General features: G+C 42.8%; 1 protein-coding gene across 1 annotated transcript in view; it reads left to right on the forward strand.

The window, feature by feature from the left end:
* Positions 1–1,454: 1,454 nt before the first annotated feature.
* The window catches only part of DEPDC1B (DEP domain containing 1B), a 92,308-nt gene continuing 77,372 nt past the window's right edge, over positions 1,455–16,390 (forward strand). Inside the window, exons 1-2 of the mRNA XM_043887676.1 lie at positions 1,455–1,575; positions 8,354–8,619. Of these exons, the coding sequence (XP_043743611.1) occupies positions 1,528–1,575; positions 8,354–8,619 (314 nt within the window). The 5' untranslated portion in view covers positions 1,455–1,527. The remainder of the gene's footprint in view (positions 1,576–8,353; positions 8,620–16,390) is intronic.

A 16,390-nucleotide genomic window follows, 5' to 3' on the forward strand; every position in this document is an offset into this window, starting at 1 on the left:
CTGGGAGATGATCAGTCTTTATGTAGTTTGAATTTAAACTACATTTACAAAGACTGTGGACTTTTATATATTTACAAAGACCGTGGCTTTTTATACATAGATCATGGGGAGATATATCTTTCCAGAAAAAGAAACTGTCTTGTCTTTAGCTCATGATGGACTCTTGGGAAAATGCTCAAGAAGCAGGGCATGATGTTTTGTATCAGATCCCAAGTCCACCGCTGTGGCAAGTGATGACAGTTTCCAGATGGACAGGGCCCTGAAATCCTTTTTTCCTTCTGTCTCTCGTGCCCCATTGGTGTCCCTTCTACGGAGGCTTCCTAAGTGGTCCTAGTGGTTAATAATTCTCCTGCCAATGCAGGTAGTTGTAAGAAATGTGGGTTCAATCCCAGGGTTGGGAAGATCCCCCGGAAGAGGGCATGGCAACCCACTCCAGTATTCTTGCCTGGGGAAACCCATGGACAGAGGAGCCTGGTGGGCTACGGTCCTTAGGGTCACAAAGAGTGGGACACTCCTGAAGCGACTTAGCTCGCACTGCGGAATTTAGAAGTTCAAAAACCCCACAAAGTTCTGATAAGATTGGAAATACAAAACTATCTTTATTGCTTTTTTTTTTTCATTACAAAACTAATAAATATGTAATATTTTAGGAATTTTGGGGGTTTTCTAAAATGCAGCTAATACGTATCTAATGCAGGAAATGGAGGAAGGGTATTACTAGAATAAGGGCATCTGATCCCTGTCTTGTCTCCTCATTATATCTCATCCCGAATGATCGCTGAGGGGACCAGATTTGAACTTTGAACTCGAGTGGTAGGTAGAGAATGGTGACCTCAATTGTCCCTTTGAACAGTTGCAAATCAGATCATCAAGTCCTAGGGGGAAAATCCTGAGAAACAAAAAACACCTCACAGCCCTGTGGCACAGGACTGAAAATTTCAGTCAGATTCAAAAAAACAAAGAACTCAAGTTCCAGGGAAAGAGGACGCTACCAAAAGAACAACACAGGAAGCTGAACGGGGCTCTTCTCCAGCTCTTTATTCTTTCACGCTGTCGACACTCCCTGGGGCCAAGTGCTCTTATCTAGTTTTCACACGTCCCTCCGCTTGAAGAGGGAGTCCACTCGCTTCCCTTCACTACCCACTTCTCCCAATCTTAGCCGCAACCGCTAGGTTCAACCGCGCACTTGAAAGGGTGCACATGGCTTTGTCTATCCAGCCCAGCCGGGTTTCGGTCTCTGAAATACACAAGTTCAAAGCGACCCCTCTACGTGCGCGCGGGCTGGGCAAGCGTGGGCACGCGCTAGAACCGAGTTGGTTTCAAGCTTGTGGTTCGCTCCGCCGCCGGCGGTTCGGGAGGAGCCGCCCACCGGCCCCTCCTTCGAGCCCCGACAGCCCCGCCCCGCAGTTCCCGTCACGTGCCGCCGCGCCGCCCAATCAGCGCCTGCAGCGCGTGGGCTCGGGATTCAAACTGCGGCGCCTGGGACTCTCGGGAATCGGCGCTGGTCGCCGCCGTGGCGTGCGGGGCATGGAGCACCGCATCGTGGGGCCCGGGCCATACCGGGCCACCAGGCTGGTGAGTGTGCGTGCGGGGGTCTGGGCGAAGCGAGCCCCCGGCCTGCGGGCCGACCGTGGACTCGTCAGTACTCGCTTCTCCAGAGCTAGTCTGACCGAGTTCTGGAGGCGGGGCGTGTTTCAGCTTGTGAGGCCAAATTCTAGATGATGCTTAAAGAAAGGCTAGCCCGGCCGCGGGCCCAGCCCATCGAGGGTGGACGCAGCTTGGATCCCGAGACGGTGGCTGGGTTCTCGCCAGTGAACGGCGACTCCGGGTTTAAAGCGCCCGGAAGAGCTCGACGGCATCCTCCTCCCCTTTCCTGATCTTCTGGAACCCTACGTCCCCCGCCGGGAGAGGATGATCCAGTCAGTCCGTCACTTTTGGGCCACCCGCCGCCCTTTACGGGCAGGGCGTGTCCATCCTGAGTGTCACTTGTGGTGACACTTGAAGTTCTTTGCAACGGTAACCTAAACAGAGGTGGATCTCTCTGGCCACGTTTCCGGCTCCTGATGTTTCTTTTTCTATCAGCACCCACCTAAATGAAGGGGAAGGGTGGGCCCGGACGGATGGTTTGAAAGAGACTTTTCAGCTTCCCTGGTGGCTCAGACGGTAAAGCGTCTGCCTGCAATGCGGGAGGCCCGGGTTCGATCCCTGGGTTGGAAAGATCCCCTGGAGGAGGAAATGGCAACCCACTCCAGTACTCTTGTCTGGAAAATCCCATGGACGGAGGCGCCTGGTGGGCTCCAGTCCTTGCGGTCTCAAAGAGTCGGACACGACTGAGCGACTTCACTTTCTTTCTCTCAGACCCCAGTGGTCCAGGGTGCTGCCTTTTTTTCCTGGGAGAAGAGCATTGATAATCAGAGTTCTGAGGCATACTTGATTTTTTTGTGACCTGAAGCAAGTGATTATAGCGATTTCATAATGGAATAAATGGAGATAATTTGGTAATGTCCAGGGTTGGTTTTAGACGACTTTTTATGAAAGCTTAAAGGTGGTTTGGGAGGAAGAGACTGCACTCCTTGGACTGTCACCACTTCTGGCCACAGCTAACTTGAGAATTAGGCTCATTGTTCCTTGCACCCCTAAGGGATATCCAGGAAAAGATAACAGGATGGAAGAAGTTATTGCCCTCATTTTTGCAAACAATCCACTTCAGACACCCATAATGATTTTAAAATTTATTAATTTTTTAATTAAGGATAATTGCTTTACAGAATTTTAATGTTTTCTATCAAACATTGATATGAATCAGCCATAGGTATACATATGACCCATAATGATTTATTCATTAAAAAAATTAATATAAATTTAGGTTTTCCTTTGGGGTAGTCTCTAAGAGGTATGGATCCTGGTGGCAGGGACAACACTATTTTCAAATAGTGTTTTCTTATCAAGTTCCATGTCACAGTGCCTCTACCACTTGAAACCATCTGGGGTCAAGGCTATTGGTTGGTCCATCTTTAGGGATGAGATACAGATTGTGCTTTATCAGGGACATTCAAAAATTTGACTCTCTTTGGGACTGCCCTGGCTGTCCCGTGGTTAAGAGGTTTCCTTCCAATGCAGGGGCTGTGGGTTTGCTCCCTGGTTAGGGAGCTAAGAGCGCACATGCCTTAGGCGCCCCCCATGCTCCCCCCCCCCCGAAAAAAAGGAAAAAGAACAACACCCTACACCCTACAAACAAAAAAACAAAGCAGAATCAACACTGTGACAAATTCAATAAAGACTTTAAAAATGGCCCACATCAAAAAAAATCTTAAAAAAACAAAAAAAGCAAAAAAGCTTACTGTCCTTTGTGGAGGTAAAGTAATATTCTCCTACTGCAGATAGAGAAGAGGACAGCAGTGGATGAGATGGTTGAATGGCATCATGGACTCAATGGACATGATCTTGGGCAGACTCCCAAAGATGGTGAGGGACAGGGAAGCCTGATGTACTGCAGTCCATGTGACTTGGCGACTGAACAACAACTGCCAATTTATTCACTACACAGGGGAAACAGAGACGCTGGATCTTGGGGCGACTTGTTCTCATTCTTCTAGCTTTAGACTAAAAAAATAAATTACATGATAATTGAAACTTTTTAAATCTCATATTCACAGAATTGTATGAAGTAACTCTATAGATGCAGCCTGCCTATGTGAAAGACATTCTTGATTCTGAGTCACATTAAAGTGTTATCAAAAGAATTTATGAAGAAAAGTATTCTGTTCTTCAGAAGTTTTCAGTTCCCAAGAAATGATTTTCAAGTCACATTTAGCCAAGACTGAGTTAAATAGGAAACGAAATTATGTGAATAATTGATGAAAACACCTCAGTTTCACCAGAATTTGCTAAGTATCAATCAGTTCTCGATTTTATTCTCTTTGAGAATCTTGAACTTAAACTCAGATTTTTGAAAACACAGAAAGCGATAGGCTTTTTTTTTTTTTTTTAAAGTGAGAATTCCTGATTTATTGGTGATCTCTGTAGTCATTACAGGTACTTTCCCCCCATTGTAAAATCTCTAAGTGTTTCTCTGAGTATAATTCATTTGTGCTTTACAGCTTCTATCAGTTAAATCAGTTAGCCCTCTTTCTCTGCCTCAGCTCTGTTTGCCTCCCTGGTTCCCAGTTTACCATTTCCGTCTTTTCCCACCGTTACACTCAACCTAATCTTCAGAAAAGCTTGGGAAAAACCTAGTGGTACACAATGAGCCGGCCTTTGCTTCCTCCTTTCATGGCTCACTATACTTTCTCAAACCATGTACAGCTCCATTTTCTAAGGTACCAAAGTCTTATCTGAAAATAACATTTTATGGACTAGGTAAATTTCTATGCCCCAAATCAAATGACAGACTCTGTAAGTCAATTCATGGTGAATATGGAAGCTAATTAGCAACTTACTCATCTTCACTGAAATAACTTTCATTTTTGTAATCCACGTATTAAATAGTTCTGTAAACACTAGTTAACAAGAAATGGTGAGAAAGAAAATTGATTTTTCTGAAAACAGCATAAATCTACCAATCCTTTCTTTGAACTTAATTCTGAGTTGTATGTGTCTTCTGATATAACAGGTGAACTTTAAAAGACTTACAGGTGTCATTGAATCTGAGAGTTTGAATCGACTCTAAAGATTCCAGTTCTCTCATTTTGTTGTTATTGTTTAGTTGTGAAGTTGTGTTCAACTCTTGGCGACCCCATAGACTGCAACACGCTGGGCTCCCTTGTCCTTCTCTGTCTCCTGGAGTTGGATGCAATATTGTTCTTTACAGCATTGGACTTTACTTTGACCGTCAGACACATCCACAGCTGAGCATCGTTTCTGCTTTGGCCCAGCACTTTCATTCTTCCTAGGGCTATTAGTAATTGCGCCCTGCCCTTCCCAGGGGGTCACCTTCTGACCTGGGAGAGCACCTCTTCTCGTGTCATATCTTTTGTCTTTTTTTGTACTGTTCATGGGGTTCTTACGGCAAGAATACGGGAGTGATTTGCCATCCCTTCCTTCAGGGGACCACGTTTTGTCAGAACTCTTCACTTTGACCTGTCTGTCTTGGATGGCCTTGCACAGCATGGCTGATAGCTTCATTGAGTAATGTAAGCCCCTTCGCCACAACAAGGCTGTGATCTGTGAAGGGGACTCTCATTTTATTGAGGCCTAAAGTGGTGAACTGACATGGTCAAGTTCACACTGCCAGTGTGTGGCAAGTACACCTTTATCTAGCACTTGTTTGTCTCTGAAGTCCCTGGCCAGTGCTGTATTATAGCACCACTATCATAATATTTTTGATACTAAGAAGTAAAGAAATGGAATAATGTTCAAGAGAAAAAAATAGGAAGCACATTTCAATACTCAGAAAACTGAGATCATGGCATTCAGTCCCATCACTTCATGGCAAATAGATGGGGAAACAGTGAAAACAGTGTGAGACTTTATTTTCTTGGGCTCCAGAATCACTGCAGATGGTGATTGCAGCCATGAAATTAAAAGACACTTGCTTGCTCCTTGGAAGAAAAGCTATGACCAACCTAGACAGCATATTAAAAAACAGAGACATTACTTTGCCAACAAAGGTCCATCTAGTCAAAGCTATGGTTTTTCCAGTAGTCATGTATGGATGTGAGAGTTGGACTATAAAGAAAGCTGAGCACCAATGAATTGATGCTTTTGAACTGTGGTGTTGGAGAAGACTCTTGAGAGTCCCTGCAAGGAGATCAAACCAGTCCAAGGACTGATCCTAAAGCTGAGGCTCCAATACTTTGGCTACCTGACCAATGAGCTGACTCATTGGAAAAGACCCTGTTGCTGGGAAAGATCGGAGAAGGCAATGACACCCCACTCCAGTTCTCTTGCCTGGAAAATCCCATGGAGGGAGGAGCCTGGTAGGCTACAGTCCATGGGGTCGCTAAGAGTCAGACACAACTGAGCAACTTCACTTTTACTTTTCACTTTCATGCATTGGAGAAGGAAATGGCAACCCACTCCAGTGTTCTTGCCTGGAGAATCCCAGGGATGGTGGAGCCTGGTGGGCTGCTGTCTATGGGGTCGCACAGAGTTGGACACGACTGAAGCGACTTAGCAGCAGCAGCAGCAGCTGGTCAAGATTGAAGGTGAGAGGAGAAGGGGACGACAGAGGATGAGATGGTTGGATGGCATCACCGACTTGATGGACAGGAGTTTGAGTAAGCTCCAGGAGTTGGTGACGGACAGGGAAGCCTGGCGTGCTGCAGTCCATGGAGTCATAAAGAGTTGGACACAACTGAACGACTGAACTGACTGATTTCAACACTCAGTGTTGTGTTTTGTAATTTGACTTGTGTTGTGAAGCAAAAACAGTTATCAATTACATTTTATCTATGTTATTCATCTATGTTACTGCATGTAGCAATAGTTTGTTTATTCTCATTACTTTACACTATTCTGTTGCATGAATTTGTTTATTCTTATGTTGATGGACATTTGGGTTTTTAATCTATTAAATAAGAATAGTGCTATTTTGAACAGTGTGGCTTTTGGTTAACATACTTCTTTTGTTTTTTTTTTTTTTTTTGGTTAACATACTTCTGCTGCATATATATACACACTTAAGAATGGAATTTCTGGGTTATACAGTGTGCATATTATTTCTGGTTGCTCCATGTTCCGATTGGCACCTAGTATTGCCCATCTTTTTCATTTTAGTCTTTCTGTAGGCATGTATATTATTGCATTGGGGATTTATTTGCATTTCACTGCTAATTCATGAGATTGAACATCTCTGCATATACTATGGTAAATTTGGAGATTCTTTTATGTGAAGTGCCTGTTTAAGTGTTTTTTTCATTTTTCTTTTGAATGCCCTTTCTTGAGTTGAATTTTTCATTTTGTCTTAGAAATTCTGGTATATGTTATCTTACTCTACAGATTGCATTGTTTTTGTGCGTGGTTTTAAGAATTAAAAAAAATTTTAAATCTGGACCAACTTAATTTGAAGCATGGCTTATCGTAGTGTCAAATGAAGTAGAAAGATTGATATGCAGAGGACATAAAGATGTTTGAATTTGGCCAGGAGGAAGACATGATTGAGAATCAGAGTAGAATTAAATTACATGAAGTTAGGAGGTGGTTTAATAAAAACAGGAAAAGGGAAAGACCAGTTAGGTGTTTGCGTGTTGAGCACCTGCTGTGTTTGCTGTGCCCTGTGCTGCACGTCCAGGGAGCGTGCTTGAATAGACCCGACCTGGGCCCTTGACGCACCTGGTGTTGTGTACTCAGGGATGGTTACTGTGCTTGAGAGAGGTAGGCTATCGAAGGGAGAAGAGAAGTGGACCACAGGTGCAGAGGTGATTGGGCAGCGGAGAGTATGGAGAGAAACGCAGAAGAGGCGAAAACAAGGTTACAGGGTTGGGCAAAATAAAAAGAATATGTTAAGGTCAGGACTATCGTTGAAAGAAAAAGGAAGAACTGATTTCAGTAGGAAAGGTAGGTAAAAAATAAGGTTCAGAGTCTGTAAATTAATAGACTTAAAAGAGGAGCATGAAAGAAGAGAGAATGGTAGTAAGAGTAAGACTGAGTTTTCAGAACTTGTAGGACTGGCGGGATGACAAGGGTCCTAAGGAAGTGGAGTAATTATGTAGGAAGAACATCACATGTGAACATTTCATTTAATTTTGGGATGGCTGATAATGGTGTGAATATCTAGATTAAAATTTTTTTTTTCTTTTTTAAATTTGGCTGCATCATGTGGCATGTGGAATCTTAGTTTCCTGGCCAGGGATCAAACCCTTGGCCCCTGTATTGGAAGCTTGGAGTCCTAACCTCTGGACTGCCAGGGAAATCGCTAGAATTTTTTCTTTTCTTTTCTTTTTTTTTATAGGATAGTATTCTGCAGAATTTTTAAACATTCTTTGACACCAGGCACTATATTTTATGTATCTCTTTTTTCCTCTCCCCATACAACGCCTCGTGTAATAATCAGTAAGTACTTGCTGAATGAGGTAGTTATATTAAATGTAGGACTCCAAGAATTGAATTACGGCCTCAGTTTTTACTACTAGTTTTGTTCATGTATTTCTCATTAACATAAAAATCCATTAAGTTCACATCAAGGACAACTTGATGACAACATTTCCAGTAAATATTTATTGAATGAATAAATGTATTTGTTTATAAGGTTACTTTAGCATTTAAAGGTCGTAAATAGAAAAAAAAAACTTGGACTGCTTCTGTTATTGAGGCAGTCTTTTAAATGGAAAAACTGCATTTGTTGTCCTAATATTTAGGATGCAGTAACATTTTAAAAAATTTACTAAATGCTTTCCTCCATTTTTGCCCCAAGTGGAATGAAACAGTTGAACTTTTTCGCGCCAAGATGCCATTACGGAAACATCGCTGTCGTTTCAAAAGTTACGAGCATTGCTTCACAGCGACTGAAGCTGTGGATTGGCTACACGAGCTGCTGAGGTGCAGCCAAAACTTTGGCCCCGAAGTGACCCGCAAACAAACGGTCCAGCTGCTTAAAAAATTCCTGAAGAACCACGTTATTGAAGACATCAAGGGAAAATGGGGCCAGGAAGACTTCGAGGACAACCGTCACTTGTACAGGTAATGACATGTCAGCCCTGATGGGGAAGAGCATGGGGAGCACACGTGGACCTGGTCAGTCTGATGAAATTCCTCCTGTGAGAGAACTTGCCTTGTTCCTGGGACGGGTGCTTGTACTTGTGATTTGTTGGGTGGAGAACTGCATCTGTCACTATGAGAGAACTGATTGCGCTTGTTCTTGGCTTCATAGAGCACCCGTAAGTAGTCTTTTGTCACAGTGGCTTTCAGTAATGGAACCTTTTCGTGCCTTCTATAACCTGGAAGGATGGCTATAGTAGAGTGCCTCTCCTGGGGAATCTGAGAGGGTGAAACAGTAGCTCTGGCTTGCACCTTTCTGAGCAATGTGAGGGTGTGTGTTCAGGGTTTCTTGGCAGAGGTGTCTGATCTCCAAGCAGAGCTCAGGCTCATCATGAGGAATTGTGCTGGAACTCCCCCATGTCTCAGATTAACTCTGCAGTGCGTGGCTGCCTCCCGGCCGCATTTCAGTGCTCCTCTGTGATTACTTACTTACTATGCGATAATCTGAGGGCAAGGACGTCCCTCTATTGACACTGCCCTTCTCATCGCACGCTAGGCTGGTTTATTCCTGGAAGTGGAGAGGGCCTGCCTGAGATTCAGGGAATGAGGGAATACTTAAAGAGGAATGAAAAGAGGAATCATTGAGGTATCTACAGAGAGGGCTACCAGAGCACCAAGAACCTGTGAGGGATTAAAGGAAGAAATGAAGATGGAGAGCCCTTAATATCTGCTGTCGTTTACTCCAGTGGAAGAATAAGGAATGCTCTTATAGCACGTTCAGCGGGGCATTTGGGGGCCACTGGGACGCCTGGCTTTGAGCAGAGAAAGCGTGCCTGTTCCCTGCCTGAGTCACGTCGTCGGTTCCTTTGGGGACTAGCTGCTGAGGAAGGGCTGCAGAGCAAGTGCAGGGGGGTCACCAGCACTCAGGCTAGCACCCAGCAGTGTGTATGTTTAGGCTCTGACTTCCTCATGGAATGTCAGCCATCTCCCCTTCTAGGCATCAGGATTGTCAGCTGGGCAATTAGTTGTCTCTCCACTTGGCAGTTATTTCTGGCTTGCTGATCCAACTTTTAATTAGAATCTTGGATGATATTAGCCTGTTCTGAGACCATAGTGCATATTAGTATCAGGCAGTGGAAACTCTAGCCCTGGTTCCACATGACATACTTCATTGGGAATGCTTAAGTGATTGTTTCTCTTGGGAAGCTATAATTGCTTGTACCCCATCAAGAGTTAACTCACACTCCTAGAAGGTTGTCTGGAGGAGTAACTTGAAGTCTCTTTTATTGTGACCTTAGATTGGGTACCAGCCATTGAGTCCCATGAGGCTTTCAGAGATGCCAGGCGAGTAAAACAGAAGCCTGTTCTAGGAGCCAGCGCCGCCCCCCAGCAGTGACTGTCAGAGCAGGTTTCACCTCAATATGAAGACTTAATCATTTGTCCTTTAAAAAATAAAGTGCCTTGAGTTGAGAGCTCACTCAGGAGTGTAGAGGCACCTGTTGGCACGAGGCAGCTTCCAGGACTGAGTGTACAGCTCGTGATGATATGCTGACTTGCCAGTGCCCCAGGGAGGATTGGGGACAGGCTGCCCTCCCTGCTCAGTGTCCACCTGCTCCTTGTGGTCGAATAGTACCACTGCCAAATCGTAATGAGAGCCCATGAGGGACATTAGGAGCTCGAGGCATATTAGATTTGAAAAATAGGTGAAGAATCTATAAGATAAATTCCTACAATGCTTTTAAATATCAAGCTTTGTGGAGGAGGAGCCTCTATAAGTAGTGTCAAAGTTGGAATGGGTAGCTGAGAGTTCTTAAAAGAAAGGAACTAGCATTGTGGAGCACCTGTGATGGGCCAGAGTCACTGCATAGTCATCATTTACCTCGGCACCTGCAGATGTCTCTTATCTAATCTTAAAAATAAGGAAATTAATGAGACCAAAGGTACCAACTTGTCCACAGTCACTCAGGTGGTAGTAAAAGAGAATTTGAACTGAGGGCTCTGCATCCGAGGCCTGTGTTCTTGTGTTGTGCTTGACTGCCTCCATTTCCACGGCATGAGGTTGACTAGCTTGTTAACTAATTTAAGGACTGAATGAGAAAACACAGAATAGTAAATAAGAAATAGTTGGTGTAGTCAACATGTGTTCATATATTCACAGAATTCTAGAAATGTGTTAAGTACTGTGTAATACATATTGAATAATCAACTGTCTTCTCAAATAGAGGCGGTAAGGTAAACATTATCAGCTGAAATACTTATGTAAATGTAGGGGATGGGTGGTTGCCTGGGTCTGGGTTACAGAAAGCAACATGAAATATAAAGACAGAGTATTTTTTAAAGGCAGAAATTACACACACACACAGCAGAATTTTATAACAGAAATGATGAGTTATGTTTTTACTTTGTAGTGTATTAAATCTTATTTCTAGTTTAAAAAATGTATTTATTGTGTGATTGCATTCACATGTGTTAACTATGATTTTATTTTTCAAGAATCTTAAGAGTTAAGTATAGAAAATAGGAAATAGTGAATTTTTGTGTGTAAAAAAGGAAAATAAGATCCTAATATGAGAATGTCCCTAACAATCAGAGATGTTGCAGAGAAAGGTCCAGAGCTATTTACTGAACCACTTCTTTGCTGTTAGTAACACTGATGACTAGAAAGAGTGGCTAGATTTGCTACCGGTAAAGACAATTACATCATAGTCATCGGGGTCATCATAGGGTCATCATTGTCCAGCCAGACAAGAAGCTATCATCTGTGTCTAACCAAGCTTTGTGGCCCTCGACTTCAGATGAAGAGAACCTGCACTACCTTGTATGTTTATGAGAAGTTTCAGTTTATGTAGCAGTTTCGCTTTATGATCTCATTTGATCTTCATGACAACCCTGTGAAGTAGACAGAGTGGATATTTCATCCTCAGAGAACCAGACACTTGTCTCTTTGAAACATCTAAACATAACACCAGGAAATTCCATGCCGATCCCTGAATTACCCATTTGTGTATGTGAACAAATGGTTACGTGGGATTATTTGAACCTAATGCCAACAAAGGTCCATCTAGTCATAGCTATGGTTTTTCCAGCAGTCATGTATGGATGTGAGAGTTGGACCATAAAGAAGGCTGAGCACCAAAGAATTGATGCTTTTGAACTGTGGTGTTGGAGAAGACTCTTGAGAGTCCCTCGGTTTGCAGGGAGATCAAACCTGTCATTCCTAAAGGATATCAGTCCTGAATATTCATTGGAAGGACTGATACTGAAGCTCCAATACTTTGGCCACCTGGCCAGAACTGACTCCTTAGAGAAGACCCTGATGCTGGGAAAGATTGAAGGCAGGAGGAGAAGGGCATGACAGAGAATGAGATGGTTGGATGGCATCACCGACTGGATGGACATGAGTTTGAGCAAGCTCCAGGAGATGGTGATGGACAGGGAAGCCTGGTGTGCTGCAGTCCATGGGGTCGCAAAGAGTCAGACAGGACTGAGCGACTGAACTGAATGTAGTGGGTTATATAAAAATAGAAGTGTATACTGTGATCATCGCTTGTTTTGGACTATTTAATAAGGAGAGCATTTGGTCTGTTTTAGATTTTTAGCAGGATAGGTCCTTTGATCTGGAGCCTCCACCTGCGCCTTGCCCTGCTCTCATTACCAGGGCTAGCTCCGGGATGCAGTTGTAACTGGATGGTGCTCACAGTTTACAGAGAGGAATTCACTAGTTCCCGTGTAGTGTGTGTGAGCTAATGTGTTGTTGTTTAGTTGCTAAGTCGTATCTGACTCTTTGCGACCCCATGGTCTATAGCCTACCAGGCTTCTCTGTCCATGGGATTTCCCAGGCAAGAATACTGGAGTGGGTTGCCATTTCCTTCAGGGGATCTGCCTGACCCAGGGATTGAACCCTTGTCTCCTGCATTGGCAGGCAGTTCTTTACCACAGAGCCACCAGGGAAGCTCTGATCTAATGTGTAGGGAACCATTTTCTTTTTATTCTACTTATTCCTGTTCCTTTTTTTTTTCATCCCTCTGTTTCTGTCTCTTTATGTGTATCATCTCACATTCCCAATTCTTTCCCCTTTTCTTTTTCTTCTACTTAGTTTCTCCTTTTCTTTCTGTCTTTTCCCTTATATTTGCTTTTTTTTTCTGGCTTATTTCCAACTTGTGTATTTTAATTTGAACCTAAAATTTGTTATGTAGATTTTATCAGCTTTCTTGAATGTAAATTTCACAGTTCTTAATTTAAAAAATAGGAATCATGCTATGTAGTTTCAAAACTTACCATATAAACCACAGTAATGAAGACTGGTATTGGTGAAGGGGTACATGGATGCCTGGATCAGTGAAACAGAGTCGAGTCCAGAAACACACTTATGAATATGGCCAATTGATTTTTGATGAAGATGCAAAAACTCCTTTAAAGAAAGAGATCAGTCTTTTTGGTAAATGACGTTGGAACATTTGGAAGGTAACTGTACTTACCACTATACCACCGGCAGTCATAACATTGGAAAAATCTGTTCATCTACATGCAAAAAAATGAAGCTCCACCTAAATCTCATTTTTTTATACAAAAATTCATTCAAAGTGAATTGTAGATTTCAGTGTAAAACTATGAAAATTTTAGAAAAACAGGAGAAAATCTTTATACTGAAGGGTTAGACAAGGAGCTTTTAGACATGACATCAAAAGCATGATTTATAAAAGAAAAAACATGATAAATTGGATTTCATCAAAATTAAAAACTTTTGCTGTGTGAAAGGTGCTAGTGAGAGGATGAGAAGACTAGCTACTATTGAGAAAATATTTGTAAACCACATGTAAGTGGACTAATATCAAGAATATATAAAAAATTTGCAAAACTCAACTGTGAAAAAACAACTCAAAAAATAGATTTGAAAGGACACTTCCTCATTAGCACTAGGGAAATGCAAATTAAAACCCTGGTGAGATACTTCTATATATCTAGTAGAATGGCTAAAATAAGAAAATTGATAATGCCAGAATCTAGTGGGTGCAGAACAATTGGAAATCTCATCCATTGATGGTGGGAAGCCTAGGTTGGTAAACACTTTGAAAAACAAAGTCACTTTGGAAAACAATTTTTCAGTCTCTTTTCAAATTAAACATGTATTACTTACATCTGACTCCATATTCTGCTCCAGAGCATTTACCCTAGAGAAATGAAAACTTATGTTCACACAGAAACTTGCATGTGAATGTTTATAGCTGCTCCATTAACTCAGCTGTTCCTCCATGGGTGAGTGGATAAAACACTGAACATCTGTATGGAATGCTGCTATGTATATCGGCTGCAGTAGGGGGTATGACTATACAGTCAGAGCAGGAGAGGTTTTTTGGTGAATGATGGAAATGTTTCCTAATTGGGATGGTGGTTACACAAGTGTCTATTGATAGAGCATTATACACATACACACACACAATGGAAAAAATGATCAATTTTGCTATATGCTAATAACATTTTTTAAATACTGGAGATTTGAAAAGTCTGTATTTGTTACCTCTAGTGAAAGAAATCCAAATGCCCCTGTGGGCCTGGAAAAAAGTCTTCATTGTTACCATATGGACAGAGGAGCCTGGCGGGCTACTGTCCTTGGGGTCAATAAAGAGTCGGCCATGACCCTACTTACTGACTAAACAACAGTGTCTTTTGAAGGGGCAGATAGGAACTTCTTCACGTTAATGGACTATTGGCTCCCTCTGGTGGACACCTTTTGTTCTTATAGTCAATTTCAATATTGTGATTGTGATTTTGTTTTTCTTTTCTTTTTATTCATTTCCTCAAGTCTTGTGTTCTTATCCTGTGATGGCTAGATAAATTTTGTACCTTTCATATGCATCAGTTTTTTCATCTGTAAAATGACAGGACTGGGACTAGTTCTTCAAGCATATTTCTTTCTTTATTTTGGCTGTACTGGTCACTGTTGCCATGCACAGGCTTTCTTTGTTGCAGTGAGTGGAGGCTACTCTAGTTTTCCTGCATGGGATCCTCATTGCTGTGGCTTCTCTTGCCGTGGAGTGTGGACTCTAGGGTGCACAGGCTTCAGTAGTTGGCACACGGGCTTAGTTGTCCCACAGCCTGTGGGATCATCCCCGTGTGTGTGCGTGTGTGCTCACTTGTGTCCAACTCTTTGCAGCCCCGTGGACTGTAGCATGCCAGGCTCCTCTGTCCATTGGATTTCCCGGAATACTAGAGTGGGTTGCCATTTTTTACTCCAGGGGATCTTCCTGTCCCAGGGATCGAACCCACCTCTCCTGCATTGGCAGGCAGATTCTTTATCAGCTGTGCCACCAGGGAAGGCGATCTTCCCAGACCAGGGATCAAACCGGTGTTCCTTGCATTGCAAGGCAGATTCTTAATCACTGGATCATCAGGGAAGCCCCTGAAATAGATCTTTAAGGTCTTTTTCCATTCTAAACTTTCATTATTCCAAATATTGAGTACTTATCACAGGGGTTTTCCAGTGCTTAGGTGATGAAGAAGATAAGAAATAAATATGACATTCTTTTTCTCCTCAGTTTTGCAGTCTCTCTTGAGAGAGAGTATACATGTATGAAAAAGATAAGTGGCAGAAACAAGGCAGTTTTGAGTTTAACCAAAAAATTAGAGGCACTGCACTGACAGTCCTTGGGTTAACATAGCTATTTTGTTTTACTAGCATTATGTTTTCAGTCACTGAAAAATTTTTTCTCATTTTTATTTTTCAATTTTGTATATTTTATAAAAGTAATGCATTCCTCTGATTCAAAATTTACAAAGTACCGAAGAGTATATTCGAGGAGGGCATGGTAACCCACTCCAGTGTTCCTGCCTGGAGAATCCCATGGACAGAGGAGGCTGGTGGGCTACAGTCCGTGGGATCGCAGAGAGTCGGACACGACTGAAGTGACTGAGCACAACACAGAGAGTATATTCAGTGAGACTCTCCCTTCTACTTTGCTTCCCCAAGGTGGGGTTCAAGCCTTGAACTTGCACTGAATCTTTCTTACTTTTATTATTTATTCTAAAGTTGTGTTGGTTTTTTTATACCCTAAATTACAGTTTGACCTGGATGCTCAGTTCAGTTCAGTTGCTCGGTTGTGTCCGATTCTTTGCGGTCTCATGGACTGCAGTATGCCATGGACAGGCTTCCCTGTCCATCAGCAACTCCCAGAGCTTGCTCAAACTCAGGTCCATTGAGTCTGTGATGTCATCTAACCATCTCATCCTCTGTCATCCCCTTCTACTCTTGCCTTCAATCTTTCCCAGCATCAGGGTCTTTTCCAATGAGTCAGTTCTTTTGCATCAGGTGGCCCAAGTATTGGAACTTTAGCGTCAGTCCTTCCAATGAATGTTCAGGACTGATCTCCGTTAGGATGGACTGGTTGGATCTCCTTGCAGTCCAAGGGGCTCTCAAGAGTCTTCTCCAACACCACAGTTCAAAAGCATCAATTCTTCTGCACTCAGCTTTCTTTGTAGTCCAACTCTGACATCCATACATGACCACTGGAAAAACCACAGCTTTGACTACATGGACCTTTGTTGGCAAAGTAATATGCTTTTTAATATGCTGTCTAGGTTGGTCATAGCTTTTCTTCCAAGGAGCAAGCGTCTTTTAATTTCATGGCTGCAGTCACCATCCGCAGTGATTTTGGAGCCCAAGAAAATAAAGTCTGTCACTGTTTCCATTGTTTCTCCATCTATTTGCCATGGAATGATGGAACTGGATGCCATGATCTTAATTTTTTGAATGTTG

The sequence above is a fragment of the Cervus elaphus genome, chromosome 25, assembly GCF_910594005.1.
Source record: "Cervus elaphus chromosome 25, mCerEla1.1, whole genome shotgun sequence".
Taxonomy (NCBI): domain Eukaryota; kingdom Metazoa; phylum Chordata; class Mammalia; order Artiodactyla; family Cervidae; genus Cervus; species Cervus elaphus.